This window comes from Perna viridis, chromosome 6, assembly GCF_037379345.1.
Source record: "Perna viridis isolate PV_CMFRI_1.1 ecotype Kerala chromosome 6, ASM3737934v1, whole genome shotgun sequence".
NCBI lineage: Eukaryota > Metazoa > Mollusca > Bivalvia > Mytilida > Mytilidae > Perna > Perna viridis.
This window is the reverse complement of record NC_142450.1, coordinates 14,577,367-14,602,274: the sequence shown is the minus strand read 5'-3', so window position 1 is coordinate 14,602,274 and position 24,908 is coordinate 14,577,367. Positions and strand designations below refer to the sequence as shown.

The 24,908-nt window shown below is 33.4% G+C and overlaps 3 protein-coding genes and 1 long non-coding RNA gene across 13 annotated transcripts in view; 2 read left to right on the top strand and 2 right to left on the bottom strand.

The window, feature by feature from the left end:
* Positions 1–745: 745 nt before the first annotated feature.
* Positions 746–3,228, bottom strand: LOC148613772 (protein toll-like). The gene has a single exon (XM_088587356.1). It carries the CDS (start codon positions 3,133–3,135, stop codon positions 817–819), a length of 2,319 nt encoding a protein of 772 aa, XP_088443482.1. The 5' UTR covers positions 3,136–3,228; the 3' UTR covers positions 746–816.
* A 6,621-nt stretch (positions 3,229–9,849) lies between these two features.
* On the bottom strand, positions 9,850–11,228 carry LOC148613771 (uncharacterized). Its single transcript, XR_015923158.1, has 2 exons — positions 11,085–11,228; positions 9,850–10,027 (listed from the first exon to the last, which is right to left on the bottom strand). It is a non-coding gene; the product is annotated as an uncharacterized LOC148613771 (long non-coding RNA).
* Positions 11,229–11,504: 276 nt separating this feature from the next.
* Positions 11,505–22,002, top strand: LOC148613770 (uncharacterized). Of its 3 annotated transcripts, none has more exons than XM_088587355.1 (3): positions 11,505–11,593; positions 13,830–14,107; positions 18,977–22,002. In XM_088587355.1, exons 2-3 carry the CDS (start codon positions 13,835–13,837, stop codon positions 19,268–19,270), a joined length of 567 nt encoding a protein of 188 aa, XP_088443481.1. In that variant the 5' UTR covers positions 11,505–11,593; positions 13,830–13,834; the 3' UTR covers positions 19,271–22,002. The 3 variants fall into 3 exon arrangements, with proteins under 3 accessions (XP_088443481.1, XP_088443480.1, XP_088443479.1); XM_088587354.1 differs by having other exon boundaries at positions 11,520–11,612; XM_088587353.1 differs by lacking the exon at positions 11,505–11,593 and adding an exon at positions 11,640–11,780.
* Positions 22,003–23,840: 1,838 nt separating this feature from the next.
* The window catches only part of LOC148613769 (uncharacterized), a 32,233-nt gene continuing 31,165 nt past the window's right edge, over positions 23,841–24,908 (top strand). For all 8 annotated transcript variants that reach the window (XM_088587350.1, XM_088587348.1, XM_088587349.1 and 5 more), the window contains exon 1: positions 23,841–23,923. In XM_088587350.1, the coding sequence (XP_088443476.1) occupies positions 23,893–23,923 (31 nt within the window). In that variant the 5' untranslated portion in view covers positions 23,841–23,892. The remainder of the gene's footprint in view (positions 23,924–24,908) is intronic.

Below are 24,908 nucleotides of genomic sequence, written 5' to 3'. Positions count from 1 at the left end.
TTGAAACTGAAAAATACGCGCCTGTAATGAGCGGGTGCATTGAATACATCGATAATTAAAACGCTAGTACCCAACTTTTTTTAAATCGACATGCTAAAAATTAACATTTGGATTGATGTTGAGGTACTTTCTCATGAGTTGGGCTGGCAATGTTTCACAATGTTTCACCTAATTGGACTTGGAAAAGTTCAAATATTTATTACTCGGGCACATTATAAAGCTACGACACAATGTGATTGTAAAATATTAATTAATCGGGCTCATTAGAAAGCTAAAACATTATATATTTGTATTTGAAAATATCAAAGCTTGTTTGAAATACGGTATTAGAAAAATAATGCCAATTACAGGGGAAATGGAAGAAAATATGAAATTCCCCTTTTCATAAAAAACTCATTGTCACATTGAAACTGAAACCTACGCTCCTAAAATAAAACGATGTGATGGATATATCGATAATTAAAACAATAGTACCAAATTTGTCTATTATACACCGTTTATATGTCATTTTATATTTCATTTTAGTTCATGTTGTGGTATTTTTTTAATTGTCACCCCAAAAGGAAAATTTAAGCACTTGTATTGATCAGATATGTTGTGTACAGATGGTGGGTTGTGCATGCGAATGCAATAGGAAGTGGATAACGCGGTAGTAACGCTCTGTTGATCTGATTTAATATATAAGTTTTCCTATTGTTGATAATTGGATAAAAGAAAAAAATAAGTACATTAGTTGATTAAAATATTTATTGATCAAAACTCAAACAACCTTTGGAACTAAATGTCATTTTATTTAACAAAGTTTTTAAACAAATTTCAAACTTTTAAGCTAAATATATCAAGGTTGTCTTGTGTCGAAATAAGATTGTGTTGACAAAAAGTAGTCTTTCTGTTACTGATACATATATTTGATGAGGCAATCGGGGCTCCAAGTTGAACTCTGATGTCATCTATTAATGAATGTTTCCTGTTTGAAAAATCTAAGTCAAAACCAAGTCGCAAAAACGCTTTTAGGGTTGGTTCTCTCTTTTCAGAGGACTTCAAATGATCGAAGTTTATAACGATGATCTTACGGCTGATATGAGAAACAAATGTGTGCCAAATGTATCTCCATTCGATTTCAGTCCAAGGATAGTCAACTGTTCTGTAATAGTCACAAAGGACCACAATATAATTTCGGCTTATATTTATCCTTTTTATAAGTGTTTCCTCACGAACTGTCCCAGGCACTAAATCGCGGCATGGGATATACAAGCGATATCCCATGACTTCGAGGTTTTTGGCCAATACATTACTAACCCAAGAGATTAAAGGACCGCTCGAATCATTAAATGATATAAAGGCATCATATTTCTCAATTGCGTATACTTTTGACTTTTTTCCTCCGAAATATCTTCTCTTCAGTAGAAATATTTCATATCTAAAGAAATAAAGAAAACTACTCAATCCAACAACTATGGAACAAACAGTACTAAGAACTACAATTGGTACGATATTATAAACAACTAGACAAACATCTGATTTTTGCAATAGTTCGGCGAGTATCAAACCGCTTTTCGTCTCGCACATATACATACTATTGTTATTGCATAGATGAATTGTATTACCAACATAATCTTTCATCCAATAATCATCACAACCACATTTAAGATGTATCTCTCCAAAATGAATATTACATGGACTGATCGTTTGAATATCTCGTGGTATTCCTTGAATGCTGTTATTCTCCAGATTAACTACAACGTGGCTAGAAAATGCATTAACAGTTTCAGGTAATAATATGTTGATATTATTGTTGGATACATCAATTTTCGAAATATTTTTTAAATATCCTTTGGCCTCGAAATGGTTAATGCTATTGTTTTTTAGAAGCAGAGTTGTCTTGTGTTTACAGTCAGGTATGTACGATGGAAGTTCTTTCATGTCAGAGTTAGAACAATTTACTACACACCTTCTTTGCGATGGTTGTGAAAAACACCCGCATTTGCGTGGGCATTTCTGTGCTGCCGACTTATTGCAAATAAAAAGATCAAGTCGACCCTCTTTCACTAAATTTGGAATAATTTGGTTTCTTAGATGTTCGGGATTCCAGCACTTAAGATTAAAATAATCGCGCCAAGTTGTATTCAGAACACTCTCAGCGAGCTCTAAAATCGGCTCTATGTTGCAGTCGCAATTCCATTTAGCATCCATTACATCGAAACCATAGCTCATTAATTTACCCAGCACTCTTAAATCTGTTACGCCTAAGGACTCAAAATCAATCCAGGATGAAAATTGGTTACCTAGGAGACTCACCATTCCGCCATTATAATGTTTGTCTAATTCAAGTTTAAAGCCATTTGTGTTGACAAAATTTTGTATTTTGTTGTTAGAGAACTCTCTGTTGCAAAAGTCTTTCTCGGAAATAAAATTGCTTAACTCCAAAGTTGGAAGGGCATTGTGAGAAAAGTCTGCCCGGAATATCTGAAGTGTTGGTCCATTTATTGTCATGGGATCTAGTTGCGTCATTCCATTATATGAAGCATCTAATGTCCGCAGATTGGTGAGGCCAATGAAAGTTGTATTTGTGATGTATTTTATTTTGTTATGGCTTACATCCAGGGTGTCTAATACCGACAAACACGTTATGTTCCCAATATCTGCAATATTGTTGTATTTTACAATGATTTTGACAAGATAAGGAAACGAACAAACATTAATCGGAAGCGATGACATGTATCCATACTTGTGGATTAGCCTCAGGTGTGAATCCTCTAACACGTTTTCATCCCAGAGCAGCTTAGAATCACCATTTCTTCTTATGTACTCCAATTTCAGCGGATTAGTCTGGTCAGTTGGATATCGCCATGATGGAACAGAAAAGCAAAGACAACAACCTTCTGGATCTGCTGGGTCCTTCCTCTCTGGTTCTTTACACCTTATTGGGCATTGTAAAGGAGATCTATTTTTATCGCCATCTATAGGGATCCATTTTATAGCCGGTACAACAGAAAGATCTTTGACCGTAGACACAAATGAGTTATAAGAATTGTATTCTTTACCCCGGAATCTTATCATTTCCACACTATTAAAACGAACAAAGATCACCGTAGCGACTATTAAGAAGCAGAGTAGATTTACTTCGCACTCCATTGTTCTATTACCTCAACATGTACAACACAAAAAAACTGTATTGATCTTAGTTGACAAGGAAGAATTGTTGGCGAGATAAAACTCCAATTCTAAAATAGACTAACAAACCATTCATTTGAGGGAATTTCCCGCTTGAATAAAAATGATAAATTCGTCTGTTATCTTTTAATATTAGAAGCGTATAGGTTTAAGACTTCAAACGAGATTTTTAAACAAATATATACATATATACTTTATCCTTATTTTCGAGTGAAGACCAATACAAATACCAAGACAAGACAAGAAGTTTCCGGTAGTCATTTTGGTCATATATTATATTCTTGTGATGTCACGGAAAAATAATTCGTCCCTTATGGAAAGAGAAAATATGTCCCGTATGAAAAATGAAAACGGCAAATTTTGCTAAAATTTATAATTGTTCCTCAAATTACCGTCAAGATGTAATGTTTTGAAATATGAGCTATTTTAAGTACCGAGGCGTACAGGATTGTCACACTTCCAATTTTGGTCCGAAATGCTAGACTGAAGTTATCACCTATGAATTGTTTAGTAATGCTCTTTTACGGGATTAATATAATGAATTTTCATATATCTTTTTTTAAATTTTAATAAAATCCATAAGCTGTCCTTTTTCGTTGCATAGGATTAAACAATCATCAGTTTTTCTGATTCTCAAAAGATTGTCCCACTAGTAAAAAAAAACTGCGTTTTTTCACAAATAGTTTGCGTTGCTCTTGATTTTCTGTTGCGTTGAAATTTCAAAAAGCATACTACATACTGCAAGTAGCATGTAGACTGTGTTGTGTGGTCAAGGACACATACTTTTAAAGAAACTTTCAAGGTCTAACAATTCTCTAATTCATTAACAAGTCATAGCATGCATTTAAGAATGTCATTGATTCATAACATAGATATCACTATAGGGTTTGTAACTCTTGTTCTAGTTTCATGTTCCTTCTTGGAATTTCAGATGTAAAACGTATTGAAATCCGAAGACGGATCTGCATTTGATTGTTTACTTCTGGGATCTCGAAACGCTGTATTACGATGAAACATCTTCTATTTTATGCTTTTCTTAACATTTTTATCATGTAGAATTATATATATATATATATATATATATATATATATATATATATATATATATATATATATATGTGTGTGTGTGTGTGTAATTTTTACACGAACTATAGATATAGTTTGATAATTTTATACGAAAAGATGTTTTGCTTTTAATACTGAACTCATCGCTATGTTAATGACAAATCTCCGTGCATTTGAATGATAGACGACGACCCATTCTCATGAAACCACTGAGTCACGTGACTGGACTTTCATACCCTATACTGCAAGTATTATTCTCCGTCATTAACTCCTGTGTACATTTGTATTACCGTGAAATCTGTCTAAACCGAACCCTAAGATGTGGAATTTAAAATTGGTTCGGTGAACAGCCGTTCAAATTAAATTTAAATTTACAAACAGATGTCTTTTTAAAAACGGTGGCTAGTTTAGACAGGTTTCGGATTGTTCAGGGTGCGGTGTAGACTGGTTTCATTGAATTTTTAAACAATATTAAAAGGGTGTAGCAAAGTTTAATGATTATAAATATTAATACGCTCAGTTAATACCCTAACCCGATCAAATCAGTTGTCACTTATTTATCAATATGTGGTTATCTATTGACCTAAACAAAATTTTTGAAGCATTAATTAATTAATGCATCATATGCATTCCATTATCACCGTGACCTTATTTTAACAATCACATGCCTTATTAACTTCTATCTAGGACTACAGTCCGGTATCATAATTAAGATAAATTTTATGAATAGACCCTGTTTTACATGTGGTAAGTCGATGAGCATGCTTAATATACACTTCTGTGAGGTAGGGAACATAAAGAATTTTCCTCGCGGAAGCGTATATTGAGCATGCTCCATGCATACTCAGAGACTATCCCCAAGTTAGCACATAAGGTATATTGCGCACACCATATATTACTCACCAAATCTCATTAACCTGATGGAAGGTAGTTTGGTATTAAGGACTTAATATGAGGATTTGGTGCAGTCTATTAAAATTATTGGAATTACAAAACAGCAAGACCGATAGGATTGGTTTCATTTCTTTTAACTCTGCTATACAGGATGTAAAAAAAGTTCACATGGAATCACAATGCCATGAATCTGTTTCGGGTACAGATACTACATTTTTGTATGGAAAGCCAAAGTGGACAAAAATCAATATTCTGTAATATTAGAAAATGCTAATTTTTGTCCACTTTGGCTTGCCATGTTTTTGTATACTTATTTACGTAAAGAGAGAGCAAGAAGGGCAGACAGAGGTGTAAAAGCTTTGAAAACGAACATACTCTCTGTAATCGAGGTACATATAGTGGTTTGTCTAGACTGAATATTATCTGTGAGCATGATAAGGTAAAATGTCCCAGTTATAATACAAGAGGCTGTCCATGGAAAACCCAAGCATCGGGTAGCGCATGTCAAAGTTTGTTTTCAAAACAGTTTCTTTTATTTGAGATCAACAACCCCAGGGCACAAACAAGTGTTTCTTGACAATTAAGTAAATGTTATCCCGTAATTTACTGAAATTGTAAGAAGAGTATGGACTGAGGTACATAAAAAGAACTGAAAAAAATATGAGAAATGAAGGGAAATAACTCTTTGGTCTGTTCATAATTTTAGTGATTTGCTACAAGTATATATAGGGAACTTCCAATGTATATTCTGAGTCATCGTATTTGGATGTAGAAAAATTCATGAATAATATGATTTAACATTAAATTATATTATATTATTATTGAAACAAAAATAAAGGTGGAATAATATTTATCCTGTAAGCCTGTACCGCCTATATATGATCTGCCTGGTTTCCATATAGACAGTCTCTGCTAAGAATTGGTCGAGACATTTGTAAATCGTGAGTAGATGAGCATGCAGTCATAATGTTTTTCCGTACCATATGGGTTTGTGAGCCTCGTATGTTTTAGGTAGAGAGCTGCTCAGATATACCTCTCTCATAGTGCTGATAAATTTGAATGACTTGTTTTGTTTCAGAATTCATCCTCAAGAAAAAACTCTGTCTTGTTCTCCAAATAAACAAAATCCAACATAAATATCAATTTTCTAGTCTGATTTAAGGAGGAAGACCTAGGGTTACAAATCATTGGAACGTTTGTATTCACTATTTTACATCAATCTCATGTGAGCATCAAAGTAACTCGGACTGATTTCATTCTGTTTCAAAGAAAAGCTTGAAAGACTCTGGTGAAATTGAATATGATACAAACATCTAACTGGTTTCAAGAGTTATGTGCCATAACCTAGGTCAACCACCTTAATAAGATACAATGTTTTTACCACATATAAGGAAGTAGAGAAAACATAATAACTTCAGTAAAAACAATCTAAACGGATTAAACTCGAAGGAAAGTGTTCAGGCGTTCAATCCGTAAAAAAGTCTGATGATGGAAGTGAAGAAAAAAAAACTCTGATGTTGCAAGTAAAGCAGTGAGTGCGTGTTTGTTAAAAAAATCATACTTTTATGTGGCCTAATATACAAGAGTGTGTCATTGAAAATGGCATTTTATTTAAAATCGAAACCACGCACAGTACTAAGCGGACTCAGCAGAGGGATTCGGGCTGAAATCCCCGTTTGTATGAATTTACAATTTCTTGCAAAATTTGTCCAAAAATCCGCCTTTACTACTGGCCCCTCTTGGTGTGTTCACAGGCAATTGCTTTTTTTTCAACGGCCGGGTAGTTACAATCAGACAGGAATATTGATAGTAAAAACCGTTCATTACATAAAGTCTTGAGCAAGCGTTTATGCGAATATTAAAGGCACTGGGAGCCTGATTTCAGTCTGATAGAAGCCACGTCTTTTTTAGCTCGGTATTACCATGTATTCTTCACTAAAAAGCGCTTATTACATGGTCTCCAATTATTACTTAAATTCGGATACTTTATTTCTGTTTCCGACATACCATAAAAGTCTAGCCAGTTATACCAAGTTATACCGGTCTTACTAATTAGGGACAAGAAGTGTCAAGAAGTGACAGAAACCATTAAAATGACTAGAAAAAACAAGAAGAGGGGAAAATAGCGACAAGAAGATTTTAAAATATATCTATCTAATCTGAATGTAGTTATGACTTCAAGAAAGCTTCAAATAATCTTGTTCTATTTCATAAAAAGCATCATCAGATTTTTACACTGAATTTTCTGGAGGTACAAATGTATATAGACATCGCCAATGATGATATCCCCGTTTGTGACAAACAGGGTTTTAGATATTTAAAAAAAATGAGACTAGTTACTGTCTGTATCAATTGCTTCAGAATATTTATCAAATTCATTTTTTAATCCAAAAGCAATACCTCCAGGATTGACCTTACTTATCGATTTCCGATTTTTCAGTAAAACGTATACCTTAGCATCATAATTGCATCTAGATCATCAGTTTCAGACTCAACATATAAAATAAAATCATACGCATTCACCATATCTATAAATTCGGGCCATTTTACTTTTTTTACACCCCACCACAATTTAACTTCAATAGTTTTGGTTTTACTAGTTCATTGTTCAAAATGGTTTCAAAGTTTCTTGTTAGATAAATTTGGGTATTCTAACTTAGGGAATTTATTTCCGGTGTGGAGGATATTCGTCCGCTCTTACCATGCTAGGTCGATTAATAGGAGTGTGTTTCGGTCCAGTATCCACTAAAGTGTCTCCTTCCGGGTTGTTAGTATATATCACACCATACACTTTAAACATGCATCACGAACTAATTTAATTCGACATCCGTGCTCTCGCTTTTCTTTCATCATTGAATACAGGCTACCTCTCGCCTGTTCGACCATTTCAGGGAATTGGCGCTTAATGACAAAAAATGTGTATATTAACCTATAGGTATAAGATAGAACGGCCTCAAAATCCTTCATGTATACGTAGAAAGCAAGCTATGGTCTCGGTCTACTTTTTGTGTTCACGTCCAGATCTGTCTAGATCTGTACTATCACAGATAGCTTTTGACAATTTAATGCGGCAACTTTGTTAGAAATGTCATACTGTCATACTCGTAGTTGAGAAGAATGAAAAAGTAAAAGAAAAATTCTGATACCTTATACAGGGTATCTCGAAGGTTTGATTTATATTTCTTCTTCTTTTTTTTCACTGAATCACATTAATAATGTTATTGTTTAAAGTATCAAAAATTGCGTATATTTTAATAGTATTTACCAGTATAAGTTACTGTATATCCGTAAATATAATTAATATAATGCTGAAAACAGAAATAAAAGAACGTGACAGCAAATACATAACAAGAAAAAAAAATAATTAAAAAAAAAATCAAAAACAAAAAAAAGGTCATATCCTGTATACGCCGAGTTAATCAATGAAGTGCGGGAGTGATCGAAGTTTGGGTTCCTAAATGAGTTCACATGCAATAAAACTATCCGGAAAAAATAGTTAACATAATTATGACTGTGTCAAATAAAAAAAACGAACACACACTCACACACACAAAAAAATAAACAAACTAACAGTGAAACAAACAATGCTTATTCAGAAAAATTTCAAAATTCAGGACAATGCACCGATGGCAAGATGGCCGAGATATAGCCGCCACATTGTTTTCAGAGAATTTCCTAGAAAAATGCCAATTTTCAGGTAAAAACATGCAAAATTAAGACATAATTTATTTAGGAAGTATTTAATGATCTTAATTTTCTAAATAAATACGTCTTTTCTAAAACAAGCAGATTGTTATAATCAGTGACCAAAAAAAAAAAAAATAAAATAAAATAAATATGTTTTAAAATTTGGCAATTTGCCAAATTAAAAAAAATCCTTATTTAAACGACATCTTAACGTCTTCTAATTGCCGAAGTAACGTTTTCAAATTATTTTTTTGTATGGAAACATGATGATGCACCCCAGTAGTATTAAGAAACAAGGGTTGCGGCTGGGAATTTACCAAATGACAATTTCATAGCATGAGAGAGTTGGTATAGTGGGGCGAAAATTGATAGAAATTAAAATCATTCTGGTGTTCATCATTGATCCTTTATCTCAATTAAAATTTCTTAACAAGTAAGAAAAATCTAGATAAAAAAGTTTTCAATACGTTATATAAATAACATAAGTAACTCCTATGTACATTGCATTGACATTTAATAGCATAACATAAGCTGGTGGGTCAAACACTGAGTACCCAATTTAGGTGTTCTTCTTGCATGTTCACCAGAAACCAAATAATCATGCATAAATGTATATACATGTATCTACCACTAAATCAAAAACATTCATAAACATTAAGAATATTTTCCACCTTAAAGTACTAATATCATATATGGTACATCCATAAAATTGACAATGAATCTTTAACAATATCATTTGTATCCTTTAAGGGGAGATAATTTCTTAAGAATGGATAATAGAAATATAGCAGTATTGGATTTACATGTGCATGTACATGCTGTACAATGTGTGCCCTCCACTGACAACTTACTAAACTTCTTAAGAATTAAAATATCATGCCAAAATCTCTCTCAGAAGAGAGATTCACTTCTAATTTCCATACCATGACATATATGTACACGTACATTTATGTAATACTGTTTGACAGTCTTACTTACAAACATACATGTCATATGCATATATGCAATACATATAATTTCAAACACATGCACATTTTGTACATTTGTATTTTTAACAAAATTGGTAATGTTTTGTCTAGTTTGTTTCCAATTCCCATTATAAGCTCAAGAATTCAAAGTTCGGATTTGTCCATTCGGTTCTTTTCCAATTGGAGCCTCTTAGACAACATTTTCTGCTCCCTCACACTCTCCTAGAAGACTCCTTTGTCTGCAATAGAAATTGACAAGCTCTTTGACATGTTTGTTAAAAAAAGTCTATTTCTCTCTTTATTGCCATATTTTAACAATTTTTAAACAATGCCCTTTCGTAAATAAATTGTATTACTTAAAATTTCAATGAATACTAGGAATCACCTTTACATGTATGTACATGAACATGTATAACAAGTAGGACACCTCATGCACATTTATTATTTGATGAAGGGAATAATAGACGGGGAACTGAAATAAGCTTCAATCACCTTCTTGCATTCCTTCATACTTGTAATTCAAACACATTTCTTTGTGAATGACATGTTTAAGATAATTAAAATCATCAAAGATTTCATCCACTTCAACAAAAAATATGCAATAATATGTGCATTTATATGCTCATAATCGGTAAATAAAATGTCTATGTCTATCTACACGTACTTGTAAATTTGTGTAGATCTACAACATTGAAAGTGAAAAAAAAAAAACCAAACAAACAAACAAACAAATATGCAAACAAATTCCAAAAAATCATTTGAATGTGAATACTGGTCAACTCTACACAGAAACAAAAAAAAAAAATAAATAAAAATAAACATGTACATGAACTGTTACATTTTCTAAGTTATTCCGAATATAATATCCAAGTTATTCAGAATTTTTACTGACAAAGGAATTTTATGCGTACATTTTCTTACTTTTTGCCTTATTTTCAAGAAACCAAAGCAGTGAAAAAGCTTTGCAAGGGCCCGGCAGCCATTACTACTACAAATTCTATTGCACCCTTAACAGGAAAAACAAACATCTTTTATGAATCAATTTTAAGATTACATTTACAAATGCATAATACATGTATATGGTTGGTATTTATCAGTGTTTCCTGTCGGTTGTACCGTATATAGCCAATACAAAAAGTATTCACTACATTGGGAATCAAGCTTATTGCATGCCTATTCAGTACATTTTACCATACATTGTACATGTACATTTTTCAGTAGAAATCAAAATGTTTTGGGCTTTTAGATTTCTTATTTTTGTTCAAAATAATGATTATATCAATACATGTGTCGTACCTGTCTTTATTAAACCCATTACTGACGTTAGAATTTCCGTGATTCTTTGTCACAATTATTTTGTATTTAACATTCTAACACTCTCCTTTTTTTAACCATGAAAGTAGTCCAAATTTTATCATGAAAAATGGCGTAAAATAATTAAAAAGAAATAAGTAAAACCTTAAACATGACTGTTACTATATAAAGAACAATGTTTGACAAAAATAATTAGCATTTTTGGGAATCTTAACTTCGTTACTACCTTCCAACCCCAACATAAATTTTCGGTCAACGCAAAAATGACTTTTGGACAAAAAAAATAGATTTTGCATGGTTTTCTCAAAGAGAGTCTTTTAATAAGTAACGTTATATATATTCAAAATAGTTAGAAATAAACGATTCTTTGTATATGTGTAAAATGCTATTTATAAATGACTACAAGCAACTACGTCACAACAAAGCACCGCCTATAATGTATTTCAGATGTACAAAGTAATACACAAAAAGCGATCGCAATCCTCTGGTCGGTGAGTTGATCGTTGATCGGTAAATAATTTATTGGCGACATGGCAGTAGGCCAGTTTCAGTAATTCATAATTCTGTGCTTTTTAAATTTGACCTGTGCTCCGTCATAAAATATTTCAGTTTGGGATAGTGTGTTAAAATACGAGAAACAAAACATTCTAGGACTATTATACTATTAGGACAAAGTTGGTAAGTCTGATCAAATATTTTGTCTCTTAAAGTTATGCTGAACCTATTAATTCATTTTTATAATGACAAATATAATTGATTTAGATGACTGGGTTATATTTGGGTCACCCTGTTGACATTGACCTAGACCTATGAATGGTCACAATTTGTGTTTATATTATGCATATTCATACGATGAACCCAGTGCCGTATACATATAGAGTTTTAACACTTACATTTTTGATTTGTAAATTTAAATTAACAAGTACATGCTTTACATGTATACATGTACACAACGAGTGAATAAAACATTGACAAAAGGGAAATAAATACGGTGGAACACACACACACACACACACAAGAGAAAAAAAGATCATTATAATTCTCAGAAAGTTAAGAATCTAGTCACTCAGTATCAAATTGTCCAGGGGTAAATGTACACCTAAGTAACTCTTTTATCCGTTATCAGTTTCGGACAAGGCCGAAGGCACATTCACATTTACGTTATCACGTAGGCCGAATTCCATGTACATGTATCTGTTATACTAGCTGCGAAATCGTTGCTCTTGATCTTTTTTTTTTGATTTTGCGATCTAACGTTAAGAAAATACACAAAAAAAAAATAGAGCTACGTTTCGCTGCTACTGTTATACTTTCTATTCCTTATTTTTCATACACAGCTAGGGAAATGTGGGAAATTCAATGTTTGTTCATCTAGTTGATAATGACAGATACATATTTTTTTTTGTTTATTTTGGTTTTATTTAGAATTTATTATTTAAAATGCCATACAGATCCATTATGAACTTTCTTACAATAAATGCTTACATTTTTGAAATTATACAAGAAGTTGTCATACATAATACCACAAGTGAAGGCTGCTTGGCTTGAGGAGATAATTGATTTTAAAATTGTTGGGAATGTTCTTCTGGTAGTTCTAGAACAGTTTAAACCCTGCTGACCCATTTCCAGGCATTTTTTACCTACTTACCCAATGGTAGACAAATGATTGAACGCACATCAATTTTTTCACATTCTGGTAAATCAAATTTGTGTTCAATTTGTATACTACACATGCTACTAACATATTTTTTTTAATAAAACTATGAACCAAATTATAAGCTTTTGATAAAATCATACTCCATTTCAGACAACTTGGGTGCAAACATCTTTGATCAATTCCAACTTTTCAGATAAAAATATAGAGCGTGCCTCTTCCCCGGGGTTATATTGGGGGTTTTCATTTGAACCGTTTATGCATTAGGGGTCAGAAACAAGTACGTCCGGACAATTACTTGATAATAAGTGAATGGATCTCTTTGAAATTGTATCACATGGTGCCATACTACAGAGGGAAGGCTGATACTGAATTAAGGAGTTGTGACTAATGAATCGTGTACGAATTATGAACCAAAAAGTAACCAGAACGAGCATTAAGGTGATGTCGGGATAATAACTTGACCTAAACACAAGTTCTGAAAGTTGTCATACACTTTAACAGTTTTTGAGAATAGTCCTTTGCAAGATTCTTGCATTTTCTGAGAGGCCTGTCTGCAGCGTCTAATGTCAATCGCTTTTCGGAGCTTGCCAATATACGACATATGAATCTAGTTCTCAATAAGTATTTACTATTTTTATAAAGTAAAGGTTGTACTACGGTGCATTTTTTGCATTTCACCATATTTCATTTTCTATCATTAGGGGAAAAAATGTATCGTGAATTTTATTTTTAATCAGATCAATTGACTGTTTTGACTTCGGTCCGTATATAGCTGAACGGTTTGAAATAAGTGATTTAAAACATTCTAACTTGTACTTACTGCAGCTCCAATAAATCAAATATTTTAAATTGAAATATACTGCTGGTCATTGCACCAGTGGGACAGTAAACGCTCTTTGTTTAAATTTAAAAAAAAAAAAGTGCCATACGAAAAAAAGGAAGATTGGCGTTGATTAAGAGGGTTGTGATATATACTGTTCGACTGTGAATATATTCAAGTAAGCATTTTTAATAGTGGGAGAAAGTCCCGTGACAATGCGCCTTAATTCTAATTCATTTTTACTTTTTAGGGAAGATGTCGTTGGAAAGTTTGCTTCATGGTCTAACAATTATTGCCTTTTGTATGGAATGTTACCATATAGTCGGCCATTGTGCGGTACTGTTCAGAATTCGTCTTCTACCGCGGAAGGATTTAGTGCGTATACGGTACTACTTCTTGATTGACCTTATGACCGTTTTCGTTTCATCCTTTGTTATTCTTGGAAAACTACAATGGTTAGCAGTAATCCAGATGTGTCAGCATATGTACTATTTTGTGTATTGGGAACAAACAACTTTGTCAAAAAAGGTAACACATAGTCACGTGTACATATCCTAGACTCATTCTGAAAAAAAAAACATTGCGCCACTGATATGTACATGTATAGGTTACAGACCACCAATTCAACCAATGAGCATTTGGAACGTACGCAAAAATAGTCCTACGCAGAAATTACCCCTGTTCCTCATAGTGCTGCGAAAAAAGTTCTCATCTTATTTAAAAAATTTAAACAGTTTCTGAAAGGAAAAACATTTCTGTACATTTTATAGGTGCATTTTGCTTCTTGTGGTGTGAAGCCTAATCTCCATAATGATTTTTAAATATACCCCTATCTTGTGAAAACACTGGGATTTCCCATGCTATTTATAGACCCTTCACTTCCGGTGACCAGTACTGCACTGCAAGTCTGCTAACCCCACATGCCATTCTGAGGATTGTGAGCTGACATATGTAGAATCATGCTGATATATAGTCATCTGCAGGTTAAAGTTAAGGTAAAGTCCAGAGAAGCCATTGAATATTGTGAAATTAGCATAGAAGCCTATGGGAAGTGGAATTAGTGGTTTTTAGCCTTAAGATGAAGCCATGGCAAAATGAAAAGTTTCTTGAAATAGCTTTAAACTACTTGAAGATCTTGTTAACTTTGCCATGAGAGGAATACACTACAAAAATCCTTCAAAATATGCATTTTTTTAAGTTATAGGTCCAAATTATGGAAAATTGGTCTTTTTGGCTGATTTTATGTCCTATCTTGTAAAAAGTGTAGAAAATTTAGTAAAAATATCAAATATTAAACTTTGAGGGCTATATTTACCTAAATATGGTAGTAATAAGCACTTGAAATCAAGTTTTGTGTAGATTTGAGCAAAAATTAGGTTAGAAATGAGGAAAAACTCACTTTCATTACTGCGGTTAAGGCCATATAAGCATTCCCCTATGGCAACATGGAAAATCCATTATTGAGCACTTTTTTTGCTTTAGGTGCCCTTTACTGGTCATGTTCTAATGTGAAAACACTGTATTTACAAATTTAAAGCCAAATATATCACCTTTTGTGAAAATTTAAAGATTTAGGATTTTTGACATGTGATCAAGAAAAAGGGGGAGGCATGTCAGAAATAAATTTTTAAAAATAGACCAATTTCTCAGAAAATGATTACTTTTAAAACTATTTCTTCATTAATATTGTTAAAAAACAAGTTGTGATTGATATTTTTTATTTGAAAAGTCAGAAAAAGTTCTTTGCAAATATTTAATGCATTTCAGTATGGTAGAATATTTTCACTTTTTTGCTTGCACAACTTGGTTACCCTATATTTAAAAATCAAATATTTAAAAAAGTGCTTGTCACATTTCACTGAAACTTTGCAAATGCATTCAGTATGTGTGTAGGAAGATACCTGTATAGTTATTTATTTTTTCTAAGACAAAAAGTGACTCTTTAGGTTACAGACCACCAATTCAACCAATGAGCATTTGGAACGTACGCAAAAATAGTCCTACGCAGAAATTACCCCTGTTCCTCATAGTGCTGCGAAAAAAGTTCTCATCTTATTTAAAAAATTTAAACAGTTTCTGAAAGGAAAAACATTTCTGTACATTTTATAGGTGCATTTTGCTTCTTGTGGTGTGAAGCCTAATCTCCATAATGATTTTTAAATATACCCCTATCTTGTGAAAACACTGGGATTTCCCATGCTATTTATAGACCCTTCACTTCCGGTGACCAGTACTGCACTGCAAGTCTGCTAACCCCACATGCCATTCTGAGGATTGTGAGCTGACATATGTAGAATCATGCTGATATATAGTCATCTGCAGGTTAAAGTTAAGGTAAAGTCCAGAGAAGCCATTGAATATTGTGAAATTAGCATAGAAGCCTATGGGAAGTGGAATTAGTGGTTTTTAGCCTATAACCTTGCAGTCCATGATTCGAACGCAATATAGTGCATGTATCTTTTCTAAGTATAAGTATAAAAACGCCGAATCTATGGCTTCCATATACGTAAATACTTTCCATGACCTCCGAATAATTCGTATAACTAGAGTTGTCGATCACTGGAAGTATTCACTATTTTGTTTTAGGTTATATGCTTCACCATGTTCGTTCTTTTTGTCTGTTCTTAATCTATGCGAGTTCAACTCTGCACACATTGGAAATACTTTCCTACCCTGAGAAGGTTGTTTATCAGTATTACTGTGCATATTCGATCCCGGATTTATATGCAAACCAAAAGGATGTGACCTAAAATAAAAACTATAAGAAACTTGTATGAACCGGAATTAGATGCATGGAGAAACGCATCAGAATGTCTTAAAATGAAGACTTAATTTAAGGAGGTAGACCCAGGGTAAGGGACACAACTCTTAAAAATCATTGGAACGTTTGTATTCAGCATTTTACATCAATCTTATGTAAGCATCTAATGAATTTGAATTCATTTTATTCTCTTCAAACAAAAGCTTGAGAGGCTTTGATGAAATTGAATATAAGACAAACATATCACTGATTTCATGAGTTATGTCCCTTACCCTAGGTCTACCTCCTTAATTTAATCAATTTAATTAGTGATGGAGTAACACGATCGAATTGCATCACACTATCAAATAAATATCAAGCGTCAGAATAATGTGTCATTCGATGATGCATCCTTTTCATACATTTTATTGGTTAGCTCTCTGTCCCCACAACTCAGAATTGAACGGATAGTTGAAAACTTTTTACCAAAAGGTAGTCTTCCAGTGATTTATTATGTCTTATGACAAATGGCTAAATTCTCTTTTTTTATGTACAGAAAATTGGTATTATAACGGTTTTATATAATCATCTTAACTCTATACTTCTTCGTCTGACACAGCCTAGTATACACCATGCTCTTAGTCTAAATTTCCTCTGACCTTGCAACCCTGCTCTTTTTTATTTGGATATTGATATGTCGGGTTGGGGTCTGAACGATGTGCCACACAAAAAGTTGGAGATCCAGCGATACCGCAGAGTATCGCCCTTCAACCGCTTGTAACGACTTTCAACCTGAAATTGTGCATGTCACACCTACCTAGTTCGATTCCAGAATCATTTTCCAGTATGCTTATTCCATATTTGGTACAAAAATCACATTTTTTATTGAAGATTTTGAATCGTAATAGAGAGTAGACGGAGCTTATTACTTTTGGAGGGTTTCAGGGTCAGAGGAAATTCCGACTACACGCTCTGAACGGCATTTTTATTGAACCTGATTATCGGTGAAATCACCTCTCATCGTAACGGCTCACTTTCCAAACCTGTGCAGGTCCGGGTGTTAAAAGAATAGGCCTGCAGCAGGGCTAAGCTTGTCGTGAAAGGCGACTAAATAGTGCTCAGAACCTTAGCCGGGGGCTAGGGCGCTCTGCCCACAGAGCAACTGGGATGTGTGCCCCAGGTGGTGGAATGGGGTACCCCTGGCGTGTTACATGCTTGGGTTGTCAGGCTATAATACGGAAAACCTAACCGCAAACCATAGTGGTGCACCATGTTGGGAAAGATGCCAAGTCCTCGCACGTTAAAGAACCCTACTGTGGTATTCTCCCGGAGTAGGATTCATAGGGCTCCGCCACAGGAGGCTGAATTGCCCAACCCTACCCACCTCTCCCTATTTCAAGTGGCAATCAAAAATTTCTCGACCCCCATTATCCTTGTGTCCCATCCCTTTTTCATTTCATCATCATTTCATTTTCATTTTATCATCAATTTCACGTTCATCATCTGAATATAGCTGAAATATTGCTGCTCAGACGTTAAACCCCAACATACAAACAAACAAACACTTTCCAAACAGATCATGACATAAGGTTATCATTTTAAAAACAGTCATATCTGTCATGTGCATCAACTATAACCAGAAAGGCCCCATTTCAGATATGTACTAGATAACAAGCTTTGAAGAACAAACATCAATGACATCAATATATTCACTACTGATAAATGAAAAAACCCTCACAAAACTCCTCTGAAATCGAGAAACTACAGAGTCATTCAAATACTTACAATGTACATCTATATTGTACTTTAATATTAGGCAGGTTTAACCTGTAAGATGAAGTTTTAATTAAGCTGAAGTGGCCTTGTTCTAGTAGACTTGTGGGACGACTTTTCTTTGGGCCAAGTTGTACCATATGTTCTAGAAAAGTAGGGGATGCTTACCCTATCAGTGCACCTGGTCCATGCTCCTAATTTTTAGTAGAGTCCGAGTTGCTCATATACTTACAGTATGTTACTTTGTATGTATTATTTTGGTTATTTTATGATCTTTGTTGTGTGTGTCTGTTTTTCATTTCTGGACTTTAAATTGTCCCTGAATTACATTCTTTCAATTTCTGCTAAATTTTTGGTTCCCTTGATTGCTCTTTCAAACTACTCTTTTCTCACTCGGAACTATTCATCTATTTTTGTACTAAATCTATATATTCTGGAAAGTTCCGCTGGATGTAACTTCTTGCCTGACTGAAATGAGACTTTTCGTGCTCTTATTGAATTCGTGTTTATTACCGTTATGAGTAATTTGTCCTCCAATATCCATATAGAGTAAGAATTGTCAAAAGCGATCGCACAACATTTTTATAAATAAATATTCGAAACATAAACACATATTTTCAAGTTATTTGGAAGACTTGTAATTTTGCAGGTCATGGGTGAATCAAAGGACTAGAAACCGTCTTCGAGACAAGTTAGTAATTCTTCAGTGTAAATGTCGCCATTACCAATTTTAAATTTTAACAAAATTTTAAAAAATAAGAGATGATGCACTAATGTACATGTAATAGTAAAATCTCAACTACTATATCCTCGGATAATCATTCATCTATATAGATACATGTAGATAGATAGATAGATAGATATTGTTTGTTCCTCTATTCCAGATTGTGAGCTGGAGTTCAATTGACTGGATAAGAAGCAAATTTCACAAGGAATGGCACTTGGACTCCATTATCGGCACTGCATTTGACGTTCTGGTTCATGTCCTGATGGCTTACTTCTTGGGTCAACGACTGACAACGGTCCAGATTATTGTTGGTTTGGTCCTTGTCCAGTGTTCCTCCTGTACTATACTGAACGGACCATGGCTCGCATGGAGCAATCCATGGGATGCTCCTAAATGGATTGAAAAGCGAATCAGGCCGTTGGAAAGTTACTACAAATCAACTAACTTGTAGTTCTCTTCTATTTTATTGCCTTTTTTTGAATTAAACTTGATATTTAAGGAGGTAGACCAAGGGTAAGGGACATAACTCTTGAAATCAGTGATATGTTTGTATCATATTCACTTTCACCAAAGCTTTTCAAGCTATCCTTTGGAACAGAATGAAATCAGTCCAAGTTACTTTGATGCTTACATGAGGTTGATGTAAAATATGATAAATACAAACGTTCCAATGATTTGTAAGATTTTTGTCTCTTACCCTATGTCTACCATCTTAAGTAGCAGTCTTACTGTTCATATAACCAAACATATTTAGATTGTACATGAAATTGGCATTTTGCATTTTGTTCTTAATTTGATTAATTATAGTGGGAGATAAATGTATGATTTTCTATAAAGTACAGATTTGAATGCTGAAATTATTATGGTTAGGTGAATGTATAGCATATGTAGACTAGAAAAGCATCGTTTGTTTGATAATAGGAAATAAATGTATTGTATTTAAAGATGTGTTGTTGCCAGTTCAAAATTTTGACAGCATCAATTCTTTCTATAAAATACTGTTGTATCCATTTAATCGAAATAACATCCTTAGGAAAGATGGCCGCCTGAAATATATGACACTATCTGAATTAAATTAGTCAAATATTGTAAATGGAAATGTGAATTGATGGTCTTAAAGTGGTTTGTTTCATGTGTGTTTTGGTCAATTTGAAAACCACATTTTTATATATCATGTCATATATGTCAGTGAATCCTTTTTGATTGGAATATAACTATGAACATGGAGAAATGTTTGAATGAAATTTATCAATAGACCATGACCTAATACACCCTTTTAGATCTTGAATGATTTTTTTTTAATGTGTGAATCCAGTGAATGAAATAGGACTGATTTTTTTTTCTAAATACCACAAGGACAGACCATGCAAGATAAAAAATGGTTGAAGGACTTACCATTAATATTTTAAAAAATAATTAATTCCATGGTTGAATTTATTGCCGAATTCCATGTATTTTATGTTATAGACCAAATTAATAGACTATACTCCTTCCCCTATTTTTTTTATATTGAACCCCCCACCCACCCGTTTTACAAAGTTCAAATGGCAAATCCTATGAAGGAAAGGGAGGAAGTATTAAAATTGAGCTGTGATAGAAGAGTTTTATATCGGCGACATTACTTTTGTAATGAATTTGTTTGATGTACCCTTTGTCTATTTTTAACGCCATGGGACCATGATATTATACAGAGGGCTAAAAACTAAATGCATATATACATGTTTATAATACTATCTGGTATATTTACGTGTATATTTAGTATTTTTGTTACCGTTTGTTGTTTTTACTTTTTTGGTATTTTATTTATTGTTTAGGTGTTGTTTTGGTATTTTATTGCATTGTAGTTTGAGAACTGGTACAATTGAGTCACAATGTCTTCCTCTTTAATACATGTAACTATAAAGATCTTCGAGTAACCTTCTTTATCGACCTTAATTTATGTTACAGTGAAATGGTATTCAACTTTTTTCTATTTACTACTGTAATTATGTTGTTTTAAGCCTCATGGCACTTCACCCTTTCTTGGAGATACAATAGGCCGTAATTACATAGCTTCTTTTCAGGGGACTTTCTAGTCGAGCGCTATGATCAACCCATATTATTCTAATTCCATTGTAGTTATACAGTGCTAAAAACTTCTTAAGTTTACTATTTAAGAAATCTAACAGTCAATCACAGAAGCTTTACAAAGATTTGGTGGTAGGTGAAGTGCGAGGCGTGCTATAGAAATGAACTTCCTGTTTAAAATATTTGCCAAACCCGGAACTTGTTCTAGTCAAAGTTTCTAGTGGTTATATATATAGTATTAGTTTTATGGCTTGTTTGATTGAAAAAAGTGTGTTTTTGTTTATGATATTGAGTAAAGTTGTCGTTCGATTTTTTTCGGTGTCATCATTATTTAGACAATCAGTAGTATGATTTATTCATGTCATTAGAACCCTTGTTTGTAGGACTAAATTGTACTTTGATTTTTCTTTTTGTAATCAAATTCATTATACATAAGGGCATTGCTACTGTTGAATACAGAAAAAAAGTATAAGATCGATCCATAGATACAGATATGCGTGTTCCCACCCATCAGAATGTGATCTGACGTTGTCACTGCTATTAAAACAAGTGGTCACAAATGGACTCCTGTAACTATTCACCTTTTTTCAAAATACTGGTAATTGAGTTGTCTCCCATTCATTCTCTACAACGGTAGAAATTTATACAAAAAGGGGATCCGGTCTAAAAAATAAAATGGAGGGGAGTTCATGGTGACTTTTCAATAATTTTTGCCAAAATTGTATACTTAATTTTCCAACAAAGGGAACTCCTGGATATTTTCCTTGACCCACCACTGTGACCAGTTTAAAAATGTTTGTAATATTTGACGAGCACATGCAATGCAAAAGTTTTTTAGAGTTAGTTGTAAGAGTTTTATTTGTTTGATACCGGTATTACATATTTAGTTTTGTCACAAAATACGTGTTACTTGTATTTTAAATGTGTGTTTTAGTGCTAGAAACTTCACATATGACGTAAATTCTGGGATGATTTTAAATGTTTTTTTTACTTTGCGTGTTTTATCTAACTTGTTGAATAGAATTGTATTCAGGTTATTACTATTCGAATGTATTGTTCATTTCATTCAAAAATGAAAATTTATTAAATCGATTGCACAAAATTGCATTTTTTATACATGTAGTTTGATTTTTATTCAACGTTTAAATGTTGGAGACGTTAAATCCCAACAAACATACAAACAAACAGTCGGATGTTTAATTTGCTATGCAACAGAGGCGACTGTAATTTGCAGGAAAGCATGCCAAACTACCCGGACATATTAATCTGACTCTGGGCAAAACAGTCATTACCTCCTTTTCGAGAGGAAGACTAATTAATTTTCTTTTAGATTAATTGATTGAATACGGTTTAACGTCTATATAAAGGCATATATTTCATGCATATCCACCTGGCATTTCAGGACAAAAACGACTGGATAGAGCAGGCCTTATTTTGTACTATCCCGACACGCTGAGCCGGATCTTCCAGATACAACAACCAATAGATAGGCCACAGGGGCCTGCTCCCACTATCAAACATGCAGCCCCAATAGTATATGTATAAGTTGTATACCAGTGGAGCTGCATATTTGATAGTAGGAGCAATTAAGCTCCTGTGTGCATGTTAATCTGAATCCGAGCAAACCAGTCGTTCTACTTATTCTCCTCGGTACCGCGTGTTTGGCGGAGAAGCAGTAACTACCCATTTATAGTTTTTGGTGTGATTCGGTGGGGAATCGAACCCACGACCTTCTGCACTTGAGGTGAGCACGTTAGACCAGAGACGGAAATTTCTTAATAGCACATACATGCCCGCAAAACACCCTTCTCGTTTTGTAATTGAGACAAACTTCCTGAAATATACCATTCGTAGGTCAGGACCTGCGCGGAAGAGTAACTAAGGGAACCAAGGTTATAGCGGTAATCAAACGAATGTAATCCATGGACAAAGACCAGACATGGAAAACAGACATACGCAACAAAGAACATAAAGCAACTAAAATCATACATACAAAGTAACAAAAGCAAATGAGCAACTCGGACTCCACTAAAAACTGGGAGCATGGATCAGATGCAGATAGAATCTCTCGCATTCGGGTGTTTCAACCAAAATCTGTTGTGAGCATTAGTAAAAGAGGTATAGGTATAACAGAGGCAAAAACAAAACTTTTATACAACTTTTGTAACGTGTAATAAGGTTTTTTTTTAAGGCGGAGATAAGAAAAACAATATTCACATAAAAAATACAGAACTTGCAATATGGCACCTGTCACATTGCAATTAAGAAAGTAAAATCCGGTAAGAGTTGAACCAAATTCATAGCTACCAACCCACTCTGTCAAGGTGGAATCGGAAAGAATACTCGGCGATAATGAAGTCGTGATGTCAGTAATTTAGACAATACGGAAATGGAAATTATAACGTGTAGCTCAGATTTGTCGTTACTATTTCATATTTAACACGTGCAAAGTTAGCATTTATAAGGAATTATTGTTATACATGTACAAAGAACGTACCATTGATATAAACAAGGAAGGTGTCATTAAACAGTAACACATTACACCATGCATGCACTCTGAGAATTAGAAAAGTAAAAAAAAATCAGGTAATAAACAAACAAAATAGCATTATTTAAAAGCATTATTAAAAAATACATGGTACAAAGAACTCAACATTGTTTTAGAGACAATAAAGTTACGTGTACACCATACTTGAAATTGAGAACATGTACATATAAGGAGCAGTATGGTGGGACCGAAATTGGTATGACTATTTAAAGAGGGATAACTCAATTCAATTCAACAGAAAAGGTCATTCCAAAACATGTACTTGAATACCGTATTTAAAAAAAAGGTTTTACTAAAACAACCTTCATGTCATTCGTCGAGTATTTATCCAGAAAAAATGATAGCATACAAAAATCCGAAAGTTCCACAAAAGAGTACCATGATTGACAGATGGGCGTGTCATAGATCGCACTTGTTTACAACATCCGGGGCTCTTCGGATGTTGTTTAGGATACAATATGGCGACTGATGACGATTCTGACATTCCTGGTAGTTTCATTTTGCTGAAATTAGCTGTTTTTACAATTAAGAAAACAAAACTGATTATGCAAAACCTATTCAAAACCAATGTAGCATGTTATATTTCAATATTTATGTAATATGGCGGCAAAAGTGCATGTTTCATCTTGAATCTCGTTTAAATCCTGCGAATTTGCATACATGATCGTACTCCAGCAATGCAAGAGGTTGTCTGGCACGCTATTTTTTGACTTGGTGCCATCCTAACCTCTAGCATCTGGCATGTTGAAAGCCATCGCCAATGTTAATTAGCTATTTTTAAAATAATGCTTCTTTACATTAAAAGAAGTTTAACTTATCGGAAATCGAGTAATAAAAATCCTAAATATTTGTTAAATTCCGTTCCTCCATACCCAATCTCTTACTTCCGAGCACCATATTGCATAACACTCTTTCCGATGTTCTTTGAAATCAGCAGATTTATAGTTCACTATTTACCATTTAAAACATTTTATAGGAGAGTTCTTCGTGATGTCATCACTTACCTGTAATTTAGTTTTGGTTGGCAAAAAATCCATTGAGTGGCATGGGGCATCAACTTAAAATCATCGTAACTTTTTCGTTTATTAAGATAATTGAAAAAGTCTTTTGGTTCCCTAAATTGCTAATAAAACTCTTTTTATCCATGGAATTTTTAAAGAAATATTCAGTAATTAGACTATATTAGCATAAAATTTTAAAGACAATTTTATATGAAAATAGAGGTTTACATATAAATATCGTTTCAAATTTATTCTTCAAGTAAAACAGTTATAAATTCACTTATAAAATATGAATTCTTTTATGTAAATGAAACATTTTACAGAACCAAAATTGGATGTAAAATAACAAAGCTATATAGTTTTGAAAACTGGGATTCTAAGCATGAAATTGTTAATTGTTTATTTAGTTGTTTATTTGCCAACTAATTTGACACTTAATGATATGAAAATTAGTGAATATGACATCACTAATG

Coding starts and splice junctions, on each gene's coding strand:
- LOC148613770 (XM_088587355.1), top strand. CDS start 13,835: ATGTCGTTGGAAAGTTTGCTTCATGGTCTAACAATTATTGCCTTTTGT. Junction 14,108..18,976: donor AAACAACTTTGTCAAAAAAG/GTAACACATAGT, acceptor CCTCTATTCCAG/ATTGTGAGCTGGAGTTCAAT.
- LOC148613772 (XM_088587356.1), bottom strand. CDS start 3,135: ATGGAGTGCGAAGTAAATCTACTCTGCTTCTTAATAGTCGCTACGGTG.